The sequence below is a fragment of the Genypterus blacodes genome, unplaced genomic scaffold, assembly GCF_046128005.1.
Source record: "Genypterus blacodes isolate CSIRO-AG114 ecotype Tasmania unplaced genomic scaffold, CSIRO-AGI_Gbla_v1 ptg000067l_1, whole genome shotgun sequence".
Taxonomy (NCBI): Eukaryota; Metazoa; Chordata; class Actinopteri; order Ophidiiformes; family Ophidiidae; genus Genypterus; species Genypterus blacodes.
In genome coordinates this window covers 511,868-535,267 of record NW_027466879.1, presented here as the reverse complement: position 1 = coordinate 535,267, position 23,400 = coordinate 511,868, and the positions used below count along the sequence as shown (strand labels likewise).

Sequence of the window (23,400 nt, the reverse complement as noted above, 5' to 3'; positions counted from 1 at the left end):
ACTGTCGGACGTTTCTTCCACAGTAGAAAGCGAAGCGGTGGGACGGTGAAATCGCAGAAATATGAAGTATCACTCTACTTATTCCCTGCAGAAGAATGAGAAGAACTTTTTCTTTGAATAAAGCCCTTTGTTATCTGGACAGAGCTCAGTCACATTAGATTGTTTAGTGCCTTCATTGCAATGTTATACAGCAACCTCAGAGAATTATGAGGAGGAGAATGATGGATGGCACGGTGATGAAGCACATCCAGGACAGTAGAATCCACAAGAGCACTGACACTGCCAACCTTCTATGAAAGTTATGTTCCTTTTTCTGGGAAGCACTTACAGCTGGGGAACAACGGAGAGACGAAGGCTGGAACACGATGACAAAAGGTCAAAAACAGACACATGGTGGAACGACAAGAGGACAGCGGAGCGGAGTGGATTTATGGCACGGCCACGTGTAGCAAGTAAATACTTCAGCTTCAAATTAACCGCAGTCGTTTCAATACATGGGGTTTGTGTTGTTGCTTCCACTTCACTGAATCTGAAGGGTTTGAACAAATGTTGACTCTGAAGGTCCCAGTTTACTGCAAACTGTGAAAGATATATGATGAAAAGACAAATGAGCAGGTTTGTGATTGGTGAACGCCTCCTAAAACACAGCAAGCACACAGCAGGATCGTTTCAATTTCCTTGCCGGTTCTTCTTTATATCCTGGCGGTTTTGGACCATAATACATGTTTATGTTCAGGAAGTTCTCCTGGCTCTCACGGTCCGACCCATTTTCAGATAGCCGTTACCAAGATCAACAAGATACAGAGACGACACAGAAGACAACTTGTAGTTTGCGATTGAAGTCGGATCAAATCCGGCTTTATTGAATCATATAAAAAACGGACAATACACACCCACAAGCTCCTCTGAGGTGAAACACACATGTGACAGGTGACCCTTTCACCTTGTTCCTGAAGGTTCTGCGTGAAACAGGGGCGCAAGAAAAACACACACAGGAAATTTGTCAGCTACAATTGAGTTTGTGTGATGATTTGGTGGAACGTGTTAAACTGCTTCACGAGGAACAAATGACTTTGGAACATTCTTTGGCAAACATCAACACCTCCATGTCTGCTTGTGTGTCACACAGCTCACAAGTTCCAGGAAAGAGCCTTGACGAAAGCAGCAGACACTGTTTCCCTCGAGATGCGTCAGCGGGCCCGGGCTGGGACGCCGTCGTGTCGTGTCAGCAGTCTGACAGTCAGCAGTCTCTCCCCTCAACGCTTACTGAGACAATGCCAAAATGCCAAAGCATCATTTATGGTTCTCGGGGAGACAAGAGCAACTATGTCCTCCTTTCATCTCTGCGTCTTTCTGCTCGTCTGAACCTGGTTTAAAATAGAACTGCAATTGTAAAACAAATAAATTCGCCCGAGCCGCTATCATAATGACTGTCTATAAATTACAGAACGGAGAAAAGAAAAACATCTCTGGTTTGGTAGGGTAGTATGATAACGTATTGAATGACTGCCTTAACAAGAAACAGTGCTCGTCACTTTATAACTGAAACCAGAGAAACATTCCTGTAGCCTGAAAGCTGTTCATGCATAATTTCATGGCGTACATACACTCACACATACATCATTTATTGTCTGACCCTTATCTTTAAACAGAGCGTAAATGCGAGTTAATATCAGACTTTAAATGACTCAACAACGACACAGACTGACCTCTAGAGTGCAGCATGTTCTGGGGAAATCCAGTGTGAAAGGAGATTAGGAGTTGTTGTTTTAAGAATCAAACAGAGTACTTTTCCCTCCACAGCAAACCCTCCAACCTCCAGAGATCAGGGGCCACCAACAGGCCCAGAAACCTGTCTCACTCTCACCGCTGTCTGGGAACCAAACCATTCCCAGGACGGAGAGAGGGGAGAGAGCAGAGAGCTTTCAAAGTCCCATCGAAGGCGAGGACAGAAGGAGAACTGGACGGGGAGTCTCACACTGACGTTTGTCTTGGCATTAGCGGTCCGTGCCAACGCGACGTAGGCAGCATGCTAACGTCACTAACATGGGAAAAGAGGTCATGAGGCATCCACAGAGAATCTAAGTCCATTTGGCTCTTTCAGGCCAAGTTTGATAAGAGTTTCAATCTATGAGAACTCAGAGCAGTGACATCAAACTGGTGTTGTGTAATGTTGCAGCGGAGCAAGTCGCTTAGAACTGCATCATAGCTGATGCAATGATGACCTAGCATAGCGGTCAGAGAGCTTTATTATGTCCCATGGGGGGGGAAAACATACACAGAACTCTACAAGGCTTTACTACTGGTGTGAACCTCAATGACAAATGGTCTACTTACTAAAATATAAGTGAATTACTAAGAGACAAATATAAATAATAGCTAAACACAAGAAGTCGTCTCCTTCATGTTGTTGAAAGACTGTTCACATTCACAAGCCCGAATGATTGTAATCATCTGCTTTGCTTTGGAAGTCAATAGTTTGATTATGTTCTAAGGGGAATAGGAGTTTAATTAATTTAGTAACAACCTGTAAACAATCTTTCACAGCTGCAGATATTACTGAAGAGCATGTTGTTCCTGGCTCGGATGGAAATGAATGAATCCTGGCTTATAATAGGAAAATAGCCAACATTTGGCGCGAAATAAAGTGTTGACACATGTGTTTCAGCAGATTCAGCACGTTATCTACAAACACACACAAACGTACAGACAAATATGGAAAATCTTGCCAAAAGTTATACAATCCCACATCAATACAATTCAATTCTATCCCGAGTGGAGAGTAAGACTGACTGATGAGTAGTACTGTGATGATAAGAGCCGTCTGTGTGCCCACTGCAACAGATTTCAGCCTCTGTACCGTTTGCGCAACATATTTCAGCACTGTCTGTTGCGTAACCTGTCAGATTCTCTCATTTAGAGCTCAGCTTTGGCGAGTGTGATGGATGCATCACATCTGTGCTGTGTGACTTTTATTGAGTGGCCGATAATTAATGGCCATTATGTAAAGTCGGGGTAAGCAGTTACAGGTAGGAAAGCCCTTTTTCTCCGAATGGGGAAAGGTCAGATGAATTGATACTTGGTTTTCCACACAGATGCTGCTGCTGCTGTGCCTCATTGTTTTTGGAAAAAGATGGAAGGAGACAGTGAAGATTTATGACAAATCCTCTTACCTCCTCCTACTGTATACGCTAATCTACAGTTGAAGAAGATGAAGACTTACAGACACTTAATAAACACTCTGTCAACATACAGTATCACCTCCTGGACACCATTCAGCTCTGAATAGCTCAGCTCTGACACCCCCTGACTACCATCTCACTACCACTGACCTACTAAGGCTAAGCCTGAGCTAAACCTGAATAAGCCTAAACTAATTTGAGGCCAGCTCATCACTCTCCCACGAAAGGAGAGAATGTTCACATCCTGTTTAACAGCACTTGGAACACATCACAAGTGTCATCTGTATTTATTACTTTATAGATCAAATACACACTTTTCTGTAAAAGGGCCACATGGATAATGAATATAAAAACACAATATTTATAAGATTGTATAACGTTTGATTTTTTGTTTGAGGAAAGAATAAAGTCTTTCCAAGTGAAAAGGCTCCAGTCCAAGTGTAGTTACAGGTCAGCGGTGTTATTGTTGACAACAAATTTGTGACATGTGTCGAGTCTGAGCCCAATCTGTGTGTGACTCACTATGATCCATTGTCAGTCACACACTGTTGTGCTCTGTTCCATCTTGCCTCATTTCTTTATTAGTGCAGCGTAAATGTTTATGCGTTGTTTTGATCATTCCTGTCAGGACCTCAGACTGATTGGAGCGCTGTGAGAGCCCATAGAAGGCCGGGGTCACATTTGTCCAAACTCACAGAGCGTCTCACACAACCAAACCAACTGAAGCTTCACTGAAACCGCTTTCCCCTTCATCTCCGCTCGGCTGCTTGTGTACTATAGCTCAAAGCTTCTGACGATAGAGCCATTTAAACACACAATAACACCGCCTCTCATGCCTTGTTTACTTCAGCTTTACTTTCCACTTGTCTCTCTGCTCCACTCAGGCCAAAGCAGCGACACTACAGCCTGGATTCATGTGTTCACTGACCAGCAGGAGAACTGTAAAAGAATCATCCAACCGTTAGCGATGTGTGAGTATGAGTCAGTTACTGTTTGTGAAGCTGCAAAACAAATCTGGGCTGCAAGGAGCTCCTTTGATCTCCACAGACTCATTTACTGGGAGCGTTATGTAACTGGTTTTCATGGTGACATCACTCAGCAAATCTAATGGGAGGAACATTCAAGTTATTAAAATCAGCCTTGTCCAGTCCACAGTAATGAAATTGCCTGGATCGCCTTGTGTGCAGACCCAACAAATAACAAAATAACAAAAAACCCAATAAGAAATAGAAACAGGACTTGACGGACGCTGTCAGATCAAGTGAAGAGATAAATCCAAGACAGTTGATCTTTCTGGTGAAGTTATGTAATAAATATTGATGTAGATTTCTGCATGGTGAGGAATTTCAATGCTACGTTGTGTATTTTGTGAAATTAACTAATTTTCAATCGACCACAGGGGGAGCCGAACCGCCCCTGACCTCTGACCTCTGACCTGCACGCAAGATAGGATGACAAACAAACAAACAACTATAGAATATTATGATAATAGACAAACAAACATGAAGGATAAATGAAACAGTTGGGCTATAGATTGGCTGTCACATCAAATCAAAGAGGACAATGTGATGGAAAATAGCATCATCAGAATAACAACAGCCACTTGACAGCAGATCAGAATTGCAATTATGGCCCTGGGGTCTGGAAATAGATGAATAAAGATAAATGTATTAATGTTAAGAACACTGTGGATAAATGGCTTTTGGTAAGGACTTCTTTCTCCTTTCTATCTACAAATCTCCCTGCATTCTTGTGATGAAGGAGCAGGCCAGCAGATCCACCCCCTGTCATCTCCACAGCATCTCTGCCTAAACATCACTCCAGCCTCTATCAGTCTCTTTCCCTGCTGGCCTCCTTTAAACCACATGCTGCTCTATACAACCTGTATCATCCCAACCATCTGTCACAAACATCTGACTTTTTTGGACGACACTATTATAAGATTAAGTCTGAACTTCCAAAAAGCCATTAATAAAAGTCCCTCTGGTATTGAGTCAGTTAGTTTAGCCACCCACGCACACCCACACACACACACACACACACACACACACACACACACACACACACACACACACACACACACACACACACACACACACACACACACACACACACAGCACTGTTATGTAACAGCTCCAGTTAAACAGAGCTCAAGGGGCTCAAACTTCAGCTGTTCAATGTTATTGTTTGTCGAGGGTTAAATAAATACTGGATTCCACTCAGAACATATACTTTTATACGCTATCAACAGATTTACAATCACAATGGGCCTGTAATTCCAAGTTAAAGGTGAGAAATGAATGAGTGGAGAAGAATCATTTCCTTTTTAACATGCAAAGTCCTTTTCTGGTTCCTTATCCAGATGCTGAGATTGAATGCTCGGGGCTGTAATTGTGTAACAGTCCCATCCACATATTACATGGCGATGCATCGTGTACATGTGTGTAGATGTAATGTGTATCTGCTGTGTGTGGGTGGGCACAGACTGCAGTAAAGCCCACAGTATGAGTCTGTGTGTGAACCTGGGGGAGATTCTGAAGCTTAATCATATATAATTAGCAGAAAGAAGGAAAACTCAGCTGGTAATGACCATTTATCATCAGTAAAGAAATGTTAATGTGTCATCTAACATTTATCTGTGGACTCTATCTGATAACTGTGTAACAATATAAAACATTTGACCCAGTAATCACAAGGAGACACGTCGGGGTTATGGTGAAACATTATCATGACAGAACCAAGTGTATGGTGACATCATAGAGTCAATATTCCATGATTATGAGAAAACAAAACATATAAATAATTACATAGGACTACAGTTTGCTGTAGGCAAAGTCTGGCTGGGGCAGTTTCTTTCTACTTAATTAAAAACTGTAAGTTATCATGGGAAACGAGCATAATTGCCTTGTTAAGAGTGATGGATTGCATTAATCATGGGTGCAATATGCTCTAACGACGACAGACAGTGGGTAGGTGGGGCCACACACACAACAATGATGGTGCCTTCAGGTCATGTCAGAAGATAGGATCGTTTTGAGGAGGGGGCACATGAACGCTTGAGGAAGCCCAGACACATGTGGACACTTCAAGACTTAAAGACTAAAAAGCTTCTGACTGAGGAAGGCACATCCTCTTATGCATTCATGGAAATCAAATGTATATTTATGTCCAAACACTGTGATGTGCAAAGCCATTTCAAACACAAACAACTTCAAATTGGACTGATAAGTAATCTCTGGCTTATCTTTATCTTCTGGTTTTTGTCTCCTTTGACAATGAGAGTGAAGCACTTACTTACATAATCGAACTTTATCTCTAAGGCGTCTCAGACTCCGTCCAACCGGGGCTTAACTGAACCTCAACATCTGTGTCTAATAGAGGACCTGTTATTGGCGGATGGATGATTGATCAGGTCGTATCTCACTGTCCTCTCACCTCATTCATCTCTTCTCTTCTCAAAAACTGAGCAAACTTTATCTTAGCAAAGAATATACAGAGATTAAATATGCTTACTGGGCCGATGATGGACAATAATAAGGAGCTGGAAAACAGGCAATCGCAGCGGCCTTTTCAAAATGGACATTAAATTTGGTTTAAGACATGTGAGGACTTGTTTTGGACTTAAAACTCTGACTTGACTTGAGTGCAGAGACTTGAGAATAAGCTGGGACTCATAAAAGATGGTCCAACATCTGCTGCTGTCTCCCTCAGAGCATTCGATAGTTCTGCTGGCATGTTACTACCTGTGGTTTGGGAATAAATCTGATCAGTATAATTCATTGTTCCACTTTTCCCAGCATGTGCGAGTGAGTGAGTCCACACCAGGCCCAGCCAGGCTCAGACCACGGTCAGAGCTCCAAAGATAATGGACCGATCCTGGGTGGGCTCGGGTGGGCACTTGTATTCAGAATGATGCTGGGTTTGACTCATCATTCCTCCTGTGAGACTCTGTTGTTTTAGCTGCATGTTTGTTATGCTGGATCTGAATTACAAATCATAGACTTTTTAATGGACTGTCAGTACAATCTAATCAATCAGACTGACCACTTAAAACCTTGAATCCAAGCTTCAGTTTGACATCTCCAGTCCACAGAGACCAGCCGTTGTCTCCTGTAGAGTCAAAAGGTGACCAATCACGTTGTGTGAATCTGACTCTGTCCTGCCTACACTGACTTGATCAACGTTGGTTTCATCCAATAGAAAAGCTTCTAAGATTTCCACTGCACTCCAATCACAATCAGCTGAGTTATGACAGATGTTACAAGGATCGGTTACATATGCAGGTCTGGGGTGTGATTCTGTACAAATAGGCATTAAAGAAGAGGTTTTGGCCAAATCTATGCACTTTAAAGAGCTCTAAGACTCGTGTTCATGCTGTTTATTGAAAATTGTTACTTGTATTCGTATTGTAAGTGAGTTATAATACTAAAAACAACCAAAAAGCAGAGTTGTGCCTCATAGATGAACCTCCACATCCCTTTGCTCATTCATTCAAACCCAACACAGCAGCATTTGTAATTCATATTTTATTTTAAAATTGTGCAAAAAAAATAGAGAAATCATCGTATGCCTGTAGAAAACAATACAACCAAGACATTTAAAACAAATACACACATTTTAATTAGAATCTTACTGCATAGAAGCTGATTTTAAAAAATCATACTATTTACAGTTTCCCATAACTTTACAAAAACGTTGGCATCATTTCCCATCATTTCCATATAGAACAGATATAAACAGCCAGCATAGCAACAGGACTGAGGTAGAATAAAGAGAGATAAAGGTGAAATGTTATAACGACATTAAGACAAATGTTTAAAATGAACCAGTTTCTTTTTTCTTGGGCCAGCAGCGCCTCAGTCCAGTATACATAGATGTTACAGAGGTAGGGACAAGTCATTGTATTGCTAGTCACAAATCAAGACAGGCAAACACAAGTAAAGCCAGATTACATCCAGATTAAAAGATGTCTGTGGGTTTGAGTCAATCAATTTACATGATCTACATCTATTATTCAATTTATACCAATTTCCCTCCAGTTGTTTTTATGATCTTAACCCTGTTCATTGCCATAAATCAAGTACAGTTGAAGCACATGTCTGCATCCAGCGTGCAGAAAGTGTAATTTAGGTTTACTGATGAGAATCCTGCCCCACAAAACACAAAACTCTCTCTGTATCTCAAACACGACACATTCATTTGGCTCTGGTGGAGACAGATTTAGCATTTTCCATAATATCTTTTAGAAACCATGACAGAAACCAGAGAAATTAGGAAATGTAAGAGAAGCACAAAGCAATAATAAATATGAACGACATATGATTGTTTGTTATTTTACATATATATGCAATCTGTCAATAGAACCTCACCTGCACCAACTATCCTCCACTCCACAGTCTGAGCAGAGTAACACCTTCACCAAACCCCCTCTATATGTAGCACTAACACATCAGCCTTCTGAAGACAAATAGTGTTTTCCCTCCAGCAGTCTCTGCTGCCTGCACACTTCCACCCACCAAACTAGCTCCTCTCCTTTTGCCTGCCTGACTCGCTCAGAGATGGATTAACAAATGGGCCAACTGGGCAAAAGCACAGGGGGCCAAGCACTCAGGGGCCCCTAAGCAACAAGCAACAATACAGCCACTTACTTGTTAATGCTACTGGCTTTGATGTAAATCCTGAGATTTGGGAGAATAAATTATTATAACATATATAAAATATTTATTATAATAATTATTATAAATTATTATCAGTGCATCAAGCCTTGAATATGCTTCCAAAACAATTTAGACACGTACTTAAGTGGACGCATAGCAGATTGTGGATTTTTGGCATTTGTAAATGGATCAGCGTTGAAAATAAACCTATTCACAAGATCAATACAATAACAATTCCTTTTCTTGTTCGGGATCCAATTGGCTTTATTTTGACCATAAATTCTGTGAGGCGCAGCTTAATCGTTGTACTGATTTAGTGTCTGTGCCTAGAGGCCCATTGTCTGTCTCATCTCTGGCACTGGTTCTGTCCAGCCGACAGATCATCTACCAACATGAAACAAGCATTCCACTAAAATCAGAAATACAAATTGGACTGTGATTTGTTTTCACAGATTAGCCTAATATGGCAAAGAAAGCTATGAGATACAAAAACAAAACAATAAAATAGATATTAATAAAAATGTAAATATATGGTACTCCATTTTTAAAACAAACAAAATATCATATATTCTGCACAAACGATTACATACAGTGTGATCAGTTTGTAATAAGAACATCGATGTAAACATAATTTATATAAAACAGATCCAGCACCAGCTGTACAAGGCATCTTCATATATCATAACAAATATTCTGTATTCACAGATGAAGTATTTCTGAGGAATATTCATAACAGGAGTTCAAAGCTGAGAAACCAAAACTGTCCATAGGAACGTAAGCCAACAACTGGAATTGGACGGATGCTGTTTGTTATTTACTAAGAGGGAAAGTGTGTATCAGTGTGCAGGAAGGTTCTGTGTCTCCTTACAGCAGAGCACAGAGACAGATGTTTACAGATGCGTTACCATGGTATCCAACCTGTGGGCACTTCCTGCGCTTGAGGAACAGCTGAGACTGAGCTGTTTGTGTTGGTCTGTGGACGACGGCTGTGCAGGAGTCTCACTGCCTCACAGCAAACAGGCGGAAGGCGCCGCCCTCCGAGTTGCTCTTACTGCAAGACAGACGGCAGGCAAGTTGCATTAGTTCACCTGTAGAGGTCCTCCACTGACTCAGCATTCAACACATTAATGAAAACCCGTATTTCACAATTCAATTGCAACTGCAATCATTTTTACATGACTATGCCAAATATAAGGAAATAAAATAATAGAAACAACACAAATATGTAGATGTTTTGCATGTCAACTAAATCAAGCCTTTTCTCATTAAGTTAGAGTCACATTTGCTCTCCACCAGGGGGCGTGACTGTGCTCAGTGTGAAACAAAGCTGTAAGCATGAAGCCGGCAGCGGCAGGTGAAGCTCCACTTGAAAAAGTGGATGACAAATGGATGGAAATGAGCCGTTCTAATGGCGTTCTAATGGAGAGCTGCCTAGAGCCGCCATCCACAGTGAATGGCTCCCTCCTTGTGGTTGTGCTGTTTTACAGTTGCACAAAGCAGTGTGTTTCTCCTGTCCGTCTGTGTGGATTTAAAACCAAGATTCATATATAAAAAGCTACTTATTCTGTTCTACTGCTATAATACTGAGGAGCCCAAGAGCTCCCAGAAGCCAAATCAAAACACAAATAAGCAAACGCAGCATTGACAACACAACATTGGCAAGATCATCAGACTGTACTCAGCATTATATGTACCTTCCATCTGCAGACACACAAACGGGAAAGTGGACCGGGTTTATTGGAAAACATGACTAAGACCCATCGCTCATTGTGCCAAATCGCTGCCTGTGACCTTCTCCTCTCCTTCTTGTGTTAAACTTGATGACTTTTTAATTAGTGCATCAGTGGAGAGACCTTGAAGCTCCGCCATGATCAATAATCATGATAGGCCAGTGCTGTTGGTATCAGATCACAGCTAATCATCTTTAGAGTGAAGCACTGACAGCATTCCCTCCTCGAGTAATGGGATAGGCTGTGATTACTTCCTGGCAGCAGAGGCCGGTCCACACTGCCCGGCCTGCTGCCCCCCCCCAGCTGATCCACACACAGAGGCACACACTCTCTACCCACCACTGACCTCCCGAGTGAGCGTCCGGACTTCTGCATTGTATTTCACCATACTCAGAATTGGATTGTTTTGGCCATTCAGCACTTTGCATAGTCAATTGAAACGCCTGGGTAAAGTAAGCAAAGATCTCCTGTGTGGCCCGTCCACACACCAGACCACACCATTACTCTTACAACCCCACTTGCCAGCAGAAGTGGCCACAAGGGCTCCCTGTGCTTAAACAAGTCCACTGGAGCTCTAAAGGAACTCTGAAGTGATGTGAGAAACATGGAGGGAACTCACTACACGCTGTATTACAGGAGACATAAATCAGAGCAGAGTAAAATGGACAAAAGAGTCAAACTGCAGGCTGTATTAAAGTATTTAACTTAAAGTATTTAACAGTTGTTCCTCCTGTTTCCTGTTTATCTGATTTGTATGCAAAAGTATGATTACTTTCCTAATAACTGGTGACATTATCGAAGCTGTACCTTTCAGACTGGATGCCATTTTTCAGGATTCCAACGTAGCTCTTTCTCTTGTCCAGTGGCAGAACGTCCACAAGTCCTCCGTCTGCCTTGATCACGCCTGCGTGGATGGCTGCTTTACAAATACTGGAGCGCTGTAAAGAGAGAAAGTGCGGGACAATAAGAGAGAGGGGTCTAGAATTATGCCATTAATACATTTGTGATTATTGTTTAATCAATGAAAAATCCTCCTCTGTGGCACCAGCACACACACACACACACACACACACACACACACACACACACGAGAGAAGACGTCTGGCTCCAGTACAACAGACCATAACCTCTTATCAGCAGTCTGGAGCAGAATTATTCATTTCTCTAATCCAAACACAGTACACACCACCCACACACCCTAACAACAATTCTAACCAGACAGTAAATTGTTGACATACATTTGGATGTCTGAGAGGATTATTCATATAATAATCCAACAAAAAGAGATGGCTATTACATAATTTTTGAGTCCTCACTCTTATACATCAAACTTTGGATATAAGTAAAAAGTGTAAAAAAAAAAGTAATGTGAAAGAAGATTTCCAAACTTTGTTTTTGCAGCAACATTGGTTATTTTCATCGCAAAGATTCTGGGGGTCTAGTAAGGGTTAAAACCCTTGAGCAACAGGCTTCAGATCTTTGAGAAGCTCTGATCTGTGGCCAACTTTGTCATTTCATCCTTGATAAAACCCCATTAAACCCCACATCAGCCTCATGTGAAAGTGCCAGTTGGCGAAACCCTAATGAGCCACAAGAGTGACATTGGTGCTCTTACTTTGTACATCTGACAAGTTCAGTCGGGAAGGTACTTCACAGTGACTAATCCCTCCTCCAGTGATGATGGAGTAATGAGTCTCCCTGTAATGCTTTCTCCTATCTGCTCTCGCTCTGAGACATGAGCACTTAGCCTGAGATCACCTGAGTGACCCTGAGAGTGCTCACCAGCCATAAAGGGGAACTGAGGCCTAAATACAGCGTATCCATGTCTGAATGATATATTACGTACATGGTTCATTGATTTAGAAATGGGAAGACATCTAGGTCAGGTGATTCAGAGGTATAGTGTCTAGTGTTTAGTCTTTAGTCTTTTCTAGTTCTTACCTCATCCTGGCCGCAGTTGGCCCAAATATCACATGATCAAATATGTCTTGTTGTGTTACTGGTAATTGGACAACATCAACCAGTTGAGGAATCAGAAGCACAAAGGATTCAATGCAAAGAACACCAAAATAGCCTGAATCACCTCGGATTCAGACGTCTTTGTTCCCTGAAAGTTTTAATTCTTAGTAAGTATACTGGGGCTGTACTGTTAAATCCAGATACAGTGTATTTTCGGAAACAATGACACATAATGAGGAGAAAACCCATTACTTACATCAGCATAGATGTTGTTCCCAACCACAGGAGACCAATAAGACGGCTGATTCTTACAGTCAGTTGGACAGGTGACTCTGCAGAAAACATGGGGCATTAGCAGGAGTTGCCAACAATCATAACCATAATAATCTCGTACCGCACTCCTATTCTTTGGTATGACATCAGGATTAGATAGCCTAGGTTAAGTTTAGTCTTAGACATGCACCTGGGGCACTGTGAGGAGGGATTCTTGAACGGGCAGATCTCAGCCACCGTTGTGTAACAGTCAGCAGAGGTTTCTGTCACAAACACAGGAGGAAAACCAGTAAATTCCGGAATTCACAAATGATTGAAGTTGCCCTTAACAAATCTTAACCTTTCTTCACATACCTTCAACTTTCGCCACCACAAACGCATTACTGGGTTTGTATTTACTGTGAAAGAGATCAGATAGGAGTATTACTAATCGGGAAATCTGTGATTGCTCAAAACGTGAATTATAGTCGTTGTGAAATGTTTCAGACATGCATCAGCATGTAGGAATTCAGTCGGTTTAGGGAAGTGAAGCTGAGCTCAGATCTCTACCTCAGGGACTCAATGCCGTTCTTTGTAGCTCTGACAAAGAACGGAAACTTGTCCATTCTGTTGACGTTCACCAATCCTCCGTTGTTGTTAATGATACCAAAGTGGATAGCAGCACGGCAAATACTGGATTGCTGAAATGGTACAACATGAACCCTTAGAATTGTCTATTAACAGAATGAGTAGATTATGAATCATGTTGGATTTCCAGAGGACAGACTGACCACATCGTAAAAGAGAGTTCCCCAGATTTTGCCTTTTTTATTCAGGCAGTTAGCAGGACACTTGTATCTGCAAGTGAATCAGAAAGTGAGCTGGAGTTAGGACTCAATATGCAATACACAGATTAAAATAGAGTCACATGACTGAAATAAGATGGTTTACCTGTTGCAGGTTGCTCCCCTGCACTTATCTCGCAGTCGAGTCTCACACTTAATGTTCTGAGCTGTGACACAAAATGACAAAAGAGGCAAATAAAGAATTGCGACAAAAAGACTCGGAACTTTGGTATAATGTTGAAATCACTGGGCAATACAATGAACACTCTTTATGGCACTCAGGACTCTAATCATGTCTGTAGCTACCCAGGAAGTTGCTGCTGGGGGTCTTTGGCGGTGTGGTTCTGGGAGTAGCTGGCTTAGGACCGGTGGGCTTGGAAGCTGGTTTCTTTGGAGGTGAGGGTTTAGGTTTGGGGGCAGGTTTGGCTGTAGTACGAGGTACTATTGGAACCTGAGGTTTCTCCACTTCATTCATATCCTCCGTCTCTGAGCGCTGAGAGTCTGGAGAGACATAAACAGACGATGTCCTTCTTGTTCCTCTCCAACACAAAGGTTGCACAGGCTTGAAGGCGTTAATGTAATGGGAACCGTGACTTTGCTCACCCTTATAGCAGAGGTTGTTCCTGCATCCGCCTCCATAGCTGGGGGGGCACTGGGAACAAGGGCGTCCATGCTGGTACGGGGCCTCACCGATCCAGTTGCCCCTGCAGGAGCCACAGAAGACAGTTTGACTGGGCGGAAATGACTCATCACTCTGGCACCACTGGGCTCGTGGCCTTGTAACTATTTCAGAGCTCCGCCTTTGGTCATCAGTCCCACTAACTAATAAAAACACTCCTGGTTGTCTCTAAAATCCTGCGGCCTGTCTGGAAAACAAACGCCCACTCACCTCTTATTTTTCTTCCCCCATACTTCATTATTTTTCTATTCTGAGTTCTTTTGGAATTTTAATAGTCCCAGTATGCCATACAGTCCAGTACATAGGTCTTGGGCTGGAACTGGTCGTACGTGTTGTACGGAACCAATCATCTCACTGATACCGTTGTCTATATTGTCTGTGTACATTTGTCTATTCAATCGATTTGCTGACAGTATAAGTCAACATAATTATCGTTATTAAAGGCCAAAAACATCAAAATCCAGGATTATCTTGACTGCAGAAATCCTGAGAGTAATGCGGGAGGAGCAGACGTGTTGTGTGTTGATAAATGGTGGAATGTGGAAGAATGTTGATCTTACTTTGGGGAGTAGTTGCACACAAGGTAAATAGAATTCTCCCAGATTTCTCCCCACACATCCATCCGAGGGCACGTGTGAACAGCACAGCCCACTCGACTAGTCATTGCCCAGACCAGCTGTAAAGGGGAAAAGAAAAGAATGGACATGTTAGCAAAAAAGAAAGAGGTATTTCTGCATAACTGAGAGAGAAGCTCACATGTTCACCATAAAGTGTGAACCTCTTAACCCTGAGAGTTTCCTTTAAGAATGAGAATATCCAACCTTTCATTTAAACCATGCGATGTTTCCATTGCCTGTATGAAAGGAATCACGACTAAAAGTCATAAATGATTTTTGTAAAAGTATCAAATATTATGCTGACTGCTGTCAAACTTGAAGATTTGATTCTTAGTTTCATATGATTGTAAATTGAACCATTGAGTGTTGGTTACATAGAATTGAGCAACTTACATATTGGTTTTAAGTTAATATGTATAATAAACATGTATATTAACAACATAATTACATAATGATGTAATACATAATGTTAGTCTATGTGGATTTAAGTGAAGCTTAGGGTTTAAGAGGGAAACCTCAGACTTTCTTGTCTCACTTCTCTCACACTACATGGAAGGCAACATCTCCCAAACTGCAACCAATATTAATGGGCCCTCTGGGACCTCCAGGAGAGCCTGGTTTTTTACTCTAACCTAGTCAGGCTCACACAGCTTTGCCCTCTGTGAAACTACGGTGCTGATTCACATCAGCCAGTTATTCAACCCTTACAGGTCACAAAATTTGTGCTGAAAATTAAGAATACCTGGGATTGATAGATGTTTAACACTAAAAGTTACATTAGGCTGTTCTGAGCTTTCATGTGAACTTCTCTGTTTCCTCATAAAGTAAGAGAAGTGTTTGCTTGCATTCCTGTAGGAAGTGTGGCTGAGCTCAGCATGAAAAAAGCTGTAAATCTGAAATTCCACTCAGTAGGATCTCCACTCACTCCTTCCCGCAAAAAGGGAGTGAAGGCCACACTGACCTGGATAGTGGAAGTAAATGAGCCATTACATCTAACGGAAAGCTCTTTTAGGGGCATGTTCAAAAGGGTGAAAGGCTCTCCCCTAGTGGAGGGGCTGTTACATGAAGCTGTGTATGTGAAATACTGCAAAAACTGCTGCAAAGCTACAAACCTGCACTTTCATCACACAATATCCTTCTGTCTGTTGATTTGAAATAGGAGCAGCATAGCCAAAGTCGCTCCCATTGACCTCTGATTGTTCCAAGGACCTCAAAGGGTTAATATCTTATTTCACGTGAGCATAGGCGTTGGCCTGTCTGGGGTAAAATATCATAAAATGCCTCATTAAATGGAAATCTGCCCCTGTAATGCTGGTGATGCTCTGTGCTATTTGACAGCCAACTCCACACAGTTTGTTCCAAAACTCCTCCTCACTTTCCTCCCGACTGTCTAACATTTGTTTTCTCCCTCCTCAGGAATGTTCATCTCATTCTTGGGACAGTTAGAGGCGACTGGAAGCAGTGAGTCAGCAGAGCGGTCCTAAGTGCTGCTCATCCCAGAGTGCAGAGCAACGCCTGCTCGGATCGCAGATGCATGGGTACTGCAGGAAAATGGAAAAGCGAGACCAGGTGATGATGCTGGGCTTTGGCACTGTCCCTTCTCAGCAGCATCCTCCAAAGAATCCAGGTCAGGCAGTCAGATGTCTGCTGAGTCTGGGGATGATTCCCAGATGCCAGTGATCAGGTTTCAGGTGTCAGGGTGAAGGCGAGGGGAGGAGCCTGGATGTCTGTGTGAGTTCATCCCAGCTACAAAGTAAAGTCTGGAGGAAGAGGAAGCCAACTCTGACGATCTGTTTCGACTTCCCCTTCACTGGTTTCGCCACAAACTCTTTGACTCTAAAATCTGCCCAACTCACTTGCAAGCGAGTTCTGTTTTTCTCTTTCTACAGATTTCTCTCGTTGTCTACATCTCCTTCTCTCTGCCTTTGCTTGTGTCTCACCTGGGTGTAGTGGGTGCACATGGGCCCGGAGCAGCGGTCTGGACACCAGGGGTTACACTCCTGGGGGTAAGGGTAGGTGTAGTCCTTCACCTCATCGTACCAGACCTGGACGTGGTAGGCAGGGGAACGGTATCTGGAGGGCAAAAAACCACACACACACACACACACACACACACACACACACAAACACACACACACACACACAGACAAACAGAGGCTCAGTCATGGGCTATCCAGGTATGAAGGGCAAAAGGGAAACATCAGGGACCTGCCAGGTGCTTTGGCCAGACTTGAGACAGGCAGCATGAGCCTCCCTGCTCCTTCCCTTCCTTTAGGCCTCAAATGATGAGTCTGGTTCTGACCTGGCACACAGAACCACAGTGTGTTCCCTCCATAACAGGGGAAATCAAATCAGTCAGGGAAAAAATCAGAGCAAACCTAAACATGGCTCTACTGCCCAACAAATCAGTTCTCGTCCTTGTTGTAAACATCACTTTTTACGGTATTGAAAAGTGCTGAGCTTATAAATGGCAACAGAGGGGGAGTGGAAAAAGAAAGGCTGCATGTCGAGGGTTTTTGGCACAGGAAGAAGAGAAAGAAACACGGGGGAGAGGAGGGGGGGGGGCATTGAAAATGAGGGCAGATTCCTGGAAGGGCACCTGCTGCGATAGTAATACTGTATATAATACACACACACACACATACACAGAGAGAGAGAGAGAGAGAGAGAGAGAGAGAGAGAGAGAGAGAGACTACACTCTTATTCAAGCAAACACCAAGCTTAATGACCGTATAGTGTATGTCTGGTCTGGTGTCTCTCTAGTGTCAAAGCCTCAGAGAATAACACACCAACTCTCTTCTGGCTCCTTGAGTTGGTTTGACGGCTCAGTTACTGTAGAGTTGAGTCTCAACAACTCTGTTTCCAAAAATAGAAGCTGTTTCATTCTTTTTAAATGGCTATGATGAGCTGACAGACTCTCACCTGTCCAGCACCAAACACCCCACAGACAAAGTTCTAACAACACTTCAGCAGTCTCTCTCAAAGGAGCCCGGAATTGAAACCTTCCAATTCCTAAAAGACTGATGAGCCAGTGGGGAAGGGGAGTGACACACTCATGATCACTCTGTGTCTGCAAATACCACTTATCATGTGCAGCTTGCCTCATTCTGCCAACAAGTGGCCAAAAAAGAATTGTGACGAAGGCTACCAACTGCACAAGTCATAACATAGTTGACTGACTGTCGTGCTGGAGGAACATTGAGAACCATCGCTTGTTTTTCCCCCAAAAGAAGTCTGGTGCTTGGTATAACCAGCTCAGTGAAGGAATTCCCCCTCTGGGTTTAATCCATCAGGACTAAAAGGAACAGTGGGGAGTCCCGGCAGGTCTACATTCTACTGCTTTGATCAAAGGGACTGGAGCCATTGACCTGTTGTGTGTGTGCGTCATCTCACCTTCCCCAGTGAACAGCCAGGTTCTGTCCAATAGACATGAGCAGATCCTTAGGGCCGTGGTCCCACTGACACTGCTCCGCCCAGTGAGTAGCCGACCGCTCCAGCTCATCGTCCCACACCTGCAAACACACACACAAACAACACAGTTCATCACACACACATCGCAGCTTCGTCTGAGGCGCCTCATTGCAATTCAGAAGCCAACAGAGGACAAAGGAATTGAAGTTGTAGTTGATTTGGTCAAGTACATTGAAATCAGGTAGAACAAATGTTTAAAGCAAAGCAGCATCAGTCAATGTTTATGTACGTATCTGATAGTTATCTCCGTAAAATAAACTTAAACACTGTTGCACATCCTCCCTCGGCTTCTTCAACCTGTTCAGGGCTTATGAACTTCCTCCACTGTGAGCTGAAACTGAGCTGGATACAAGCGCAGCATTAAGTTTAGACGGTGACATGCGAGCGCAGCAGCTGGCGCCTGGCCCTGGTCCACTACAAATCTGCAGCAATCACAGCAGAATTACCCACATTTCCTGAGTGGGTTCCTTTACAGTTTGAGGAGAGGAGGGAGGAAAGCAGAGAAGGCACCTGACTCTGAGCGTGGATAGGAAGGAGGGAGGATTCCGGACAGCGTGGCCCCTCTAAACACATCTTACCCAGTAAATTTCCAGCCTTTTGGTGGTCGCTGAAACATGCACACAGACAGCATTGCAACCCCAAACAACCGTACACTAAGACACACACACACTGCTTGTTCCCTGGAATTTGAAAAGGCTCTGGGTAAAGACCAACACCAGACACTTTCCCTTCCCAGTTCTGACCACAGAGCAGAGACACAGACCACAGCTGCTTCTGCCGACATCTTAGGGAGACAAATTGGTGACCTGAGATCTCTGCTGCGTCCCAACAATCGCTCTCTCCTGTTTGACCCTTACGTGCCAGTAGTCCCCCAACCTTATTCTCTCTTTCCTCCTTTGCTCAAAACCTCCCCTCCCCTCCTCTCCCCTCCCCTCCTCTCTTCTCTTCACTGTTTGCAGGTAGGACAGACTCAGCATTATTAAACTGTTAAAAGAGAAACACCGCAGGTTGCCAGTAGCTCACCATCATGACACCATTTTTCCAGCAGAAAGAAAAGCTTGTTTTATTGAAACACGCCTGTTTTGGCCCCTTAAATGCTTGAGCCATTTTTTTCAAGCCTCACATAAAATCACAAATCCAAAGAAAATTAAAGAATAAGCCCACACCCATGTCGCCCGTGTGCCTGGGCTCCACCTCTGAATGTGGGACCGTCTGTATGTGAAGTGTCAGACACCACCAACATGCCAAAGTAAACAATGTTGGAGCAGAATGAAAATATGTTGTCACTTAATATTTAAGTTTCAGATTGATAAACCATTATAGAATAATGCCAAGGAAAAAACACATTTCTATGACAACAGCTGTATCAGCTACATTTTGGAAGTAGGAGGTCCATGGTTACATGAACTGGTTCATACTAACGACCCTGTGTATATGCCCGAGAAAATGACTTGGGAATCCTGACAAAGGCTCAAAATGTAGATGGCAGAATCCATAACATTTCAAAAATAATGTATTTTGTGTATTTCTCACTTGAAGCAGCATGTGGGTCTTGGGCCTCAGGGTCTAATCCCCAACCTAATGACCTCTATGTGGCAAAGCAAATACTACCATTGATGTGGTTATGCATCTTTGTGTGTTTGGAATAAGGTCCAGATGTCTCACCATGTACTCCATGTTGGATGCAGTGGGGTAAACTTCTCCCCTCAGCTTGTTGTGGAGTTGGAGGATCTCCTCTCTGTCAGACCAGCGAATGGCTCGCCTGGTGCGGTGGCCAGTTGTGTTTTTGACACCATCGTTGTCTGATTCCTCCTCCAATCGGCTCAGTAGCTGCCTGAGCTCCTTGGAGTCTGGCAGGAAGAGGGAAGCTGAGTCCCTCGCACACAGCAGCAGAATGGACAGAGAGAGAGAGAGGACAGGGAGCCAGGCTGGGGTCACAGTGGTCATTCTGTCTGGATGGATCCCTCAGACTGCAGCAGAGAGCAGTGGTGTGTAAAAGCTGCTCCTCGCTGCCCCAGACACAACCTGCTGGGAGGAAACATCCCGTGAGTCTTTCCATGCTGAGAGCCAGTGAGGCAGCAAGTTCAGATCACAGACACAGATGTGAACAGGAGTTTATGTAGGAGGACTTCCTCAAACATGCACAGACTTGTCTAGATGAAGCACACACATGCTTACATAATGATATATTAGTTGGGAGTAACCAGCTACAAGTTCTAAAGATATTAGTTGAACTTCTGTTTTCTATAGCTTGTTGTGTAGCTCTTAAACATGTTGATTTGTAAGGATAACAGTTATAATTTTTGAAAATTTGATGACATTTCAAAATGTTTGGGCATATTTCATCATTTTACAAAACATTACCAGGCTTGGAACACTTTAAAAAAATCCCATGACTCTTCTTGGAATTTCCTGACATAGAAGCCTGATAAACCCAACAGTAATAATAATAAAATAACAGGATTATAATAGGATTACAATAGGATTACAATAGGATTACAATAGTAACTATTGAACATTTGACAAACTCATGTTATGTATGTTGTTCAGACTTTTCCAGGTGTTCTGAGTCTCTACCAACAACTTCTCCTGCAAATAGGGGGTTCTTTTCTAACACAAGCAGGCAGCAGGCAGGATCACCTTGATAAAGTGAACCATTTAGCACCATTTAGCTCATTCTTCTCCTGCTGTTCTATAGCTGAACCTGCATCTGACCTCTCTTTGAGGGAACGAGCAGGAGGATTCCCAACATTAGTCACAAACATGAAGATGGTAGAGAGTCAGTGTGATCAGCGTTGAAAGGATAAATAAATGAAGCAAATTCTGGCCCTGGTTCTGTCTCCTCAGATCCCTTTACCTCTTTCCCTCTGGCTGGGAAGGCAGCCTGAGGTTTGGCGTGGGCTCTGTGTCAACACGCCGTGCCAGCTCTGGGCACCGGGGCAGCCGAGACACCACACCCTTTTCCCTCTGCCCCTTTTCACACTCAGCCTCCACCAGCTCTTCTGTCTGGGCCCTTCTCATTGCTCTCATGAATGTTATACCACAGTGACAGATGGAGCAGAAGAAGACAACACAAAATCCACATGTGGCCCTGCACTTGGGAACTCAGCCCCTCTGCCACGGGCCGGTTGACTTCATGTCCCAAAGGTACCAAGGCACCATGGCAGGGGTGGACTTAAGTGATTTGTGGGCCCTGGGCCAATGCCAATAAGGGGGGGGGGGGGGAGCTCCCTGAGCCTTCTCCTAACTGGAGTGACGATTTAACCAAAGGTCAAATCAGTGATCTAAAGGTAAACAAAAATGTCTCATTGCAACCAAACTTCAACATCAAACTGACTGACAGGTGATTTCATAAAGGGACCAATCACGTCCCAAGTCGAGTCTGACAAGTCCAAGTCAAATCCCAAGTCTTAATGATAACTCCACTTTAACTTTAGCGTACTTCATCCCCCAAGTGTCTAAAGGTCGTGTTTAGAGGACAGATTAAGGCTGTTAGGTCACTATATTGTTTGATGTCACTGCATGTGAAGCAGCTTGTGACCTGCTGTCTGAGAAAGCTGACATACAAATAAGCCTGATCATTATTATTATTATCATCATTAAAGCATCGCCAGGAAGTAAACCTTGTGATGTCAGAGATCATTATCCCTCTGCAGAAACATGAGCCATGACTCCATTAGTTCCCCAGAGGCTGGACCAAGTCACTGAGTCACTGCAGATCAAAGTCCCAACTCCTGGCATTCAAGTTACAAATACTAAACTGTGAACTTACAGTATTAAACAAGTCGTGCTATATACTACATTATATGGCAGGATCATCATTAACAGTCATTTCAGACCAATTCTGGATATTATTACATACATTTTGATGTATAACTTTACAGATAAACTCTACACAGTAATCTGATCTGATGAAGACACACATCTATAATAGGACTTAGATGATAAAGATGTGCACACAGTCTTTATCTTTGGACTGGAGAATCACGCTGAAAACACTTAAGTCACGAGTCAAAATCCAGCTGCGAGTCTATTTGGAGTATAAGACAAGTCCAGCCAAGTCAGCAGACTAGAGACTCCAATGCAAATCAAGTCTAAGTCATGCAACTGCAGTGCAAAGCACCGGATTTCTGTTTTCTGAGTTCTGGTTTATTCCTGATGATGAGTTTCACTTTTGAAATATTTAGCTTCACTGTTTGTATTTTCCATGGTAACTGAGCTGATGCTTCCTCAGTGAGACTCACAATAAGCTTCTCCCCAACAACTGGAGTGACTGACCTGTTCATGCATAAACCAGCCTGGAATTAAATCATTTTTGTGTTGTTTTTTTTTGCTTATTCGTACCTTGTTTTATTTAATTTCTTAATTTTCATTCATAATTTTAGGTCCCTTGATTTCATGCAGATTCTTCAGATGACTCCTGCATGTATTGATCATTCCCGGCATCTTATTGCCTGATGTGTCTCATCCCATCATGAGTCTTTTTACCTTTTCTGTCATATATGATATTCTCTATTTAAGTTCTAAGTTGTAAAAGTGACAAATAAGTCCATTTACCTTCAGTTATCATAAACATGCCTTCAGTTTCACAGTTTAAACCAAACACTGCAGCATCAATGAAAGTTATCAAACTCTTAGAATCTTGTGTTTGGTGCGTTCAGTTGCTCACCTCAGTCTCCGCTCTGTGTATGTGTGAGTGTGTGTGTGTGTATCCAGTAGGTGGAATATTTCAAGGCTCCCAAAGTTTCCCTGCGCGGCTGAAGTCAAATTATTCCCTTGTGAGAGTGTGAGGCTCCTGCTTGGCGCTGATCCTGAAGAGTCTGTGTGAGTTGAGCGCCTCACAGAGCCTTATATAGAGAAGGAGAGAGAGAGAGGGGAGAGAGGGGGAGAGGGAGAGGGAGAGAAAGATACCCCTCATGAGGGAAGGAACTGAGCGCCCCCACCCCCCTCCTCCTCCTCCTCCTCCTCCTACTGGCAAACAGCCTCAACTGACTGACGAGCAGGAAAA

The 23,400-nt window shown here is 43.2% G+C and overlaps 1 protein-coding gene across 1 annotated transcript; it reads right to left on the bottom strand.

The window, feature by feature from the left end:
• Positions 1–7,724: 7,724 nt before the first annotated feature.
• crispld2 (cysteine-rich secretory protein LCCL domain containing 2) lies at positions 7,725–23,198 on the bottom strand. Its single transcript, XM_076155286.1, has 15 exons — positions 23,062–23,198; positions 20,058–20,417; positions 18,315–18,433; positions 16,862–16,994; positions 14,865–14,980; positions 14,229–14,329; positions 13,932–14,126; positions 13,732–13,792; positions 13,572–13,638; positions 13,351–13,481; positions 13,156–13,199; positions 12,992–13,064; positions 12,785–12,860; positions 11,377–11,507; positions 7,725–9,890 (listed from the first exon to the last, which is right to left on the bottom strand). The coding sequence occupies exons 2-15, from the start codon at positions 20,337–20,339 to the stop codon at positions 9,839–9,841; spliced, it is 1,581 nt and encodes a 526-aa protein (XP_076011401.1). The 5' UTR covers positions 20,340–20,417; positions 23,062–23,198; the 3' UTR covers positions 7,725–9,838.
• Between the last annotated feature and the right edge of the window lie 202 nt (positions 23,199–23,400).

Bases quoted from the DNA above. Each gene is read 5' to 3' on its own strand.
- crispld2 (XM_076155286.1), bottom strand. From the start codon at position 20,339: ATGACCACTGTGACCCCAGCCTGGCTCCCTGTCCTCTCTCTCTCTCTG. The intron at 13,793-13,931 runs GTAGCTACAGAC...TTTGTGTCACAG, and splicing joins CCCCAGCAGCAACTTCCTGG to CTCAGAACATTAAGTGTGAG. The intron at 13,639-13,731 runs GTAAACCATCTT...ATTCACTTGCAG, and splicing joins AGGGGAGCAACCTGCAACAG to ATACAAGTGTCCTGCTAACT.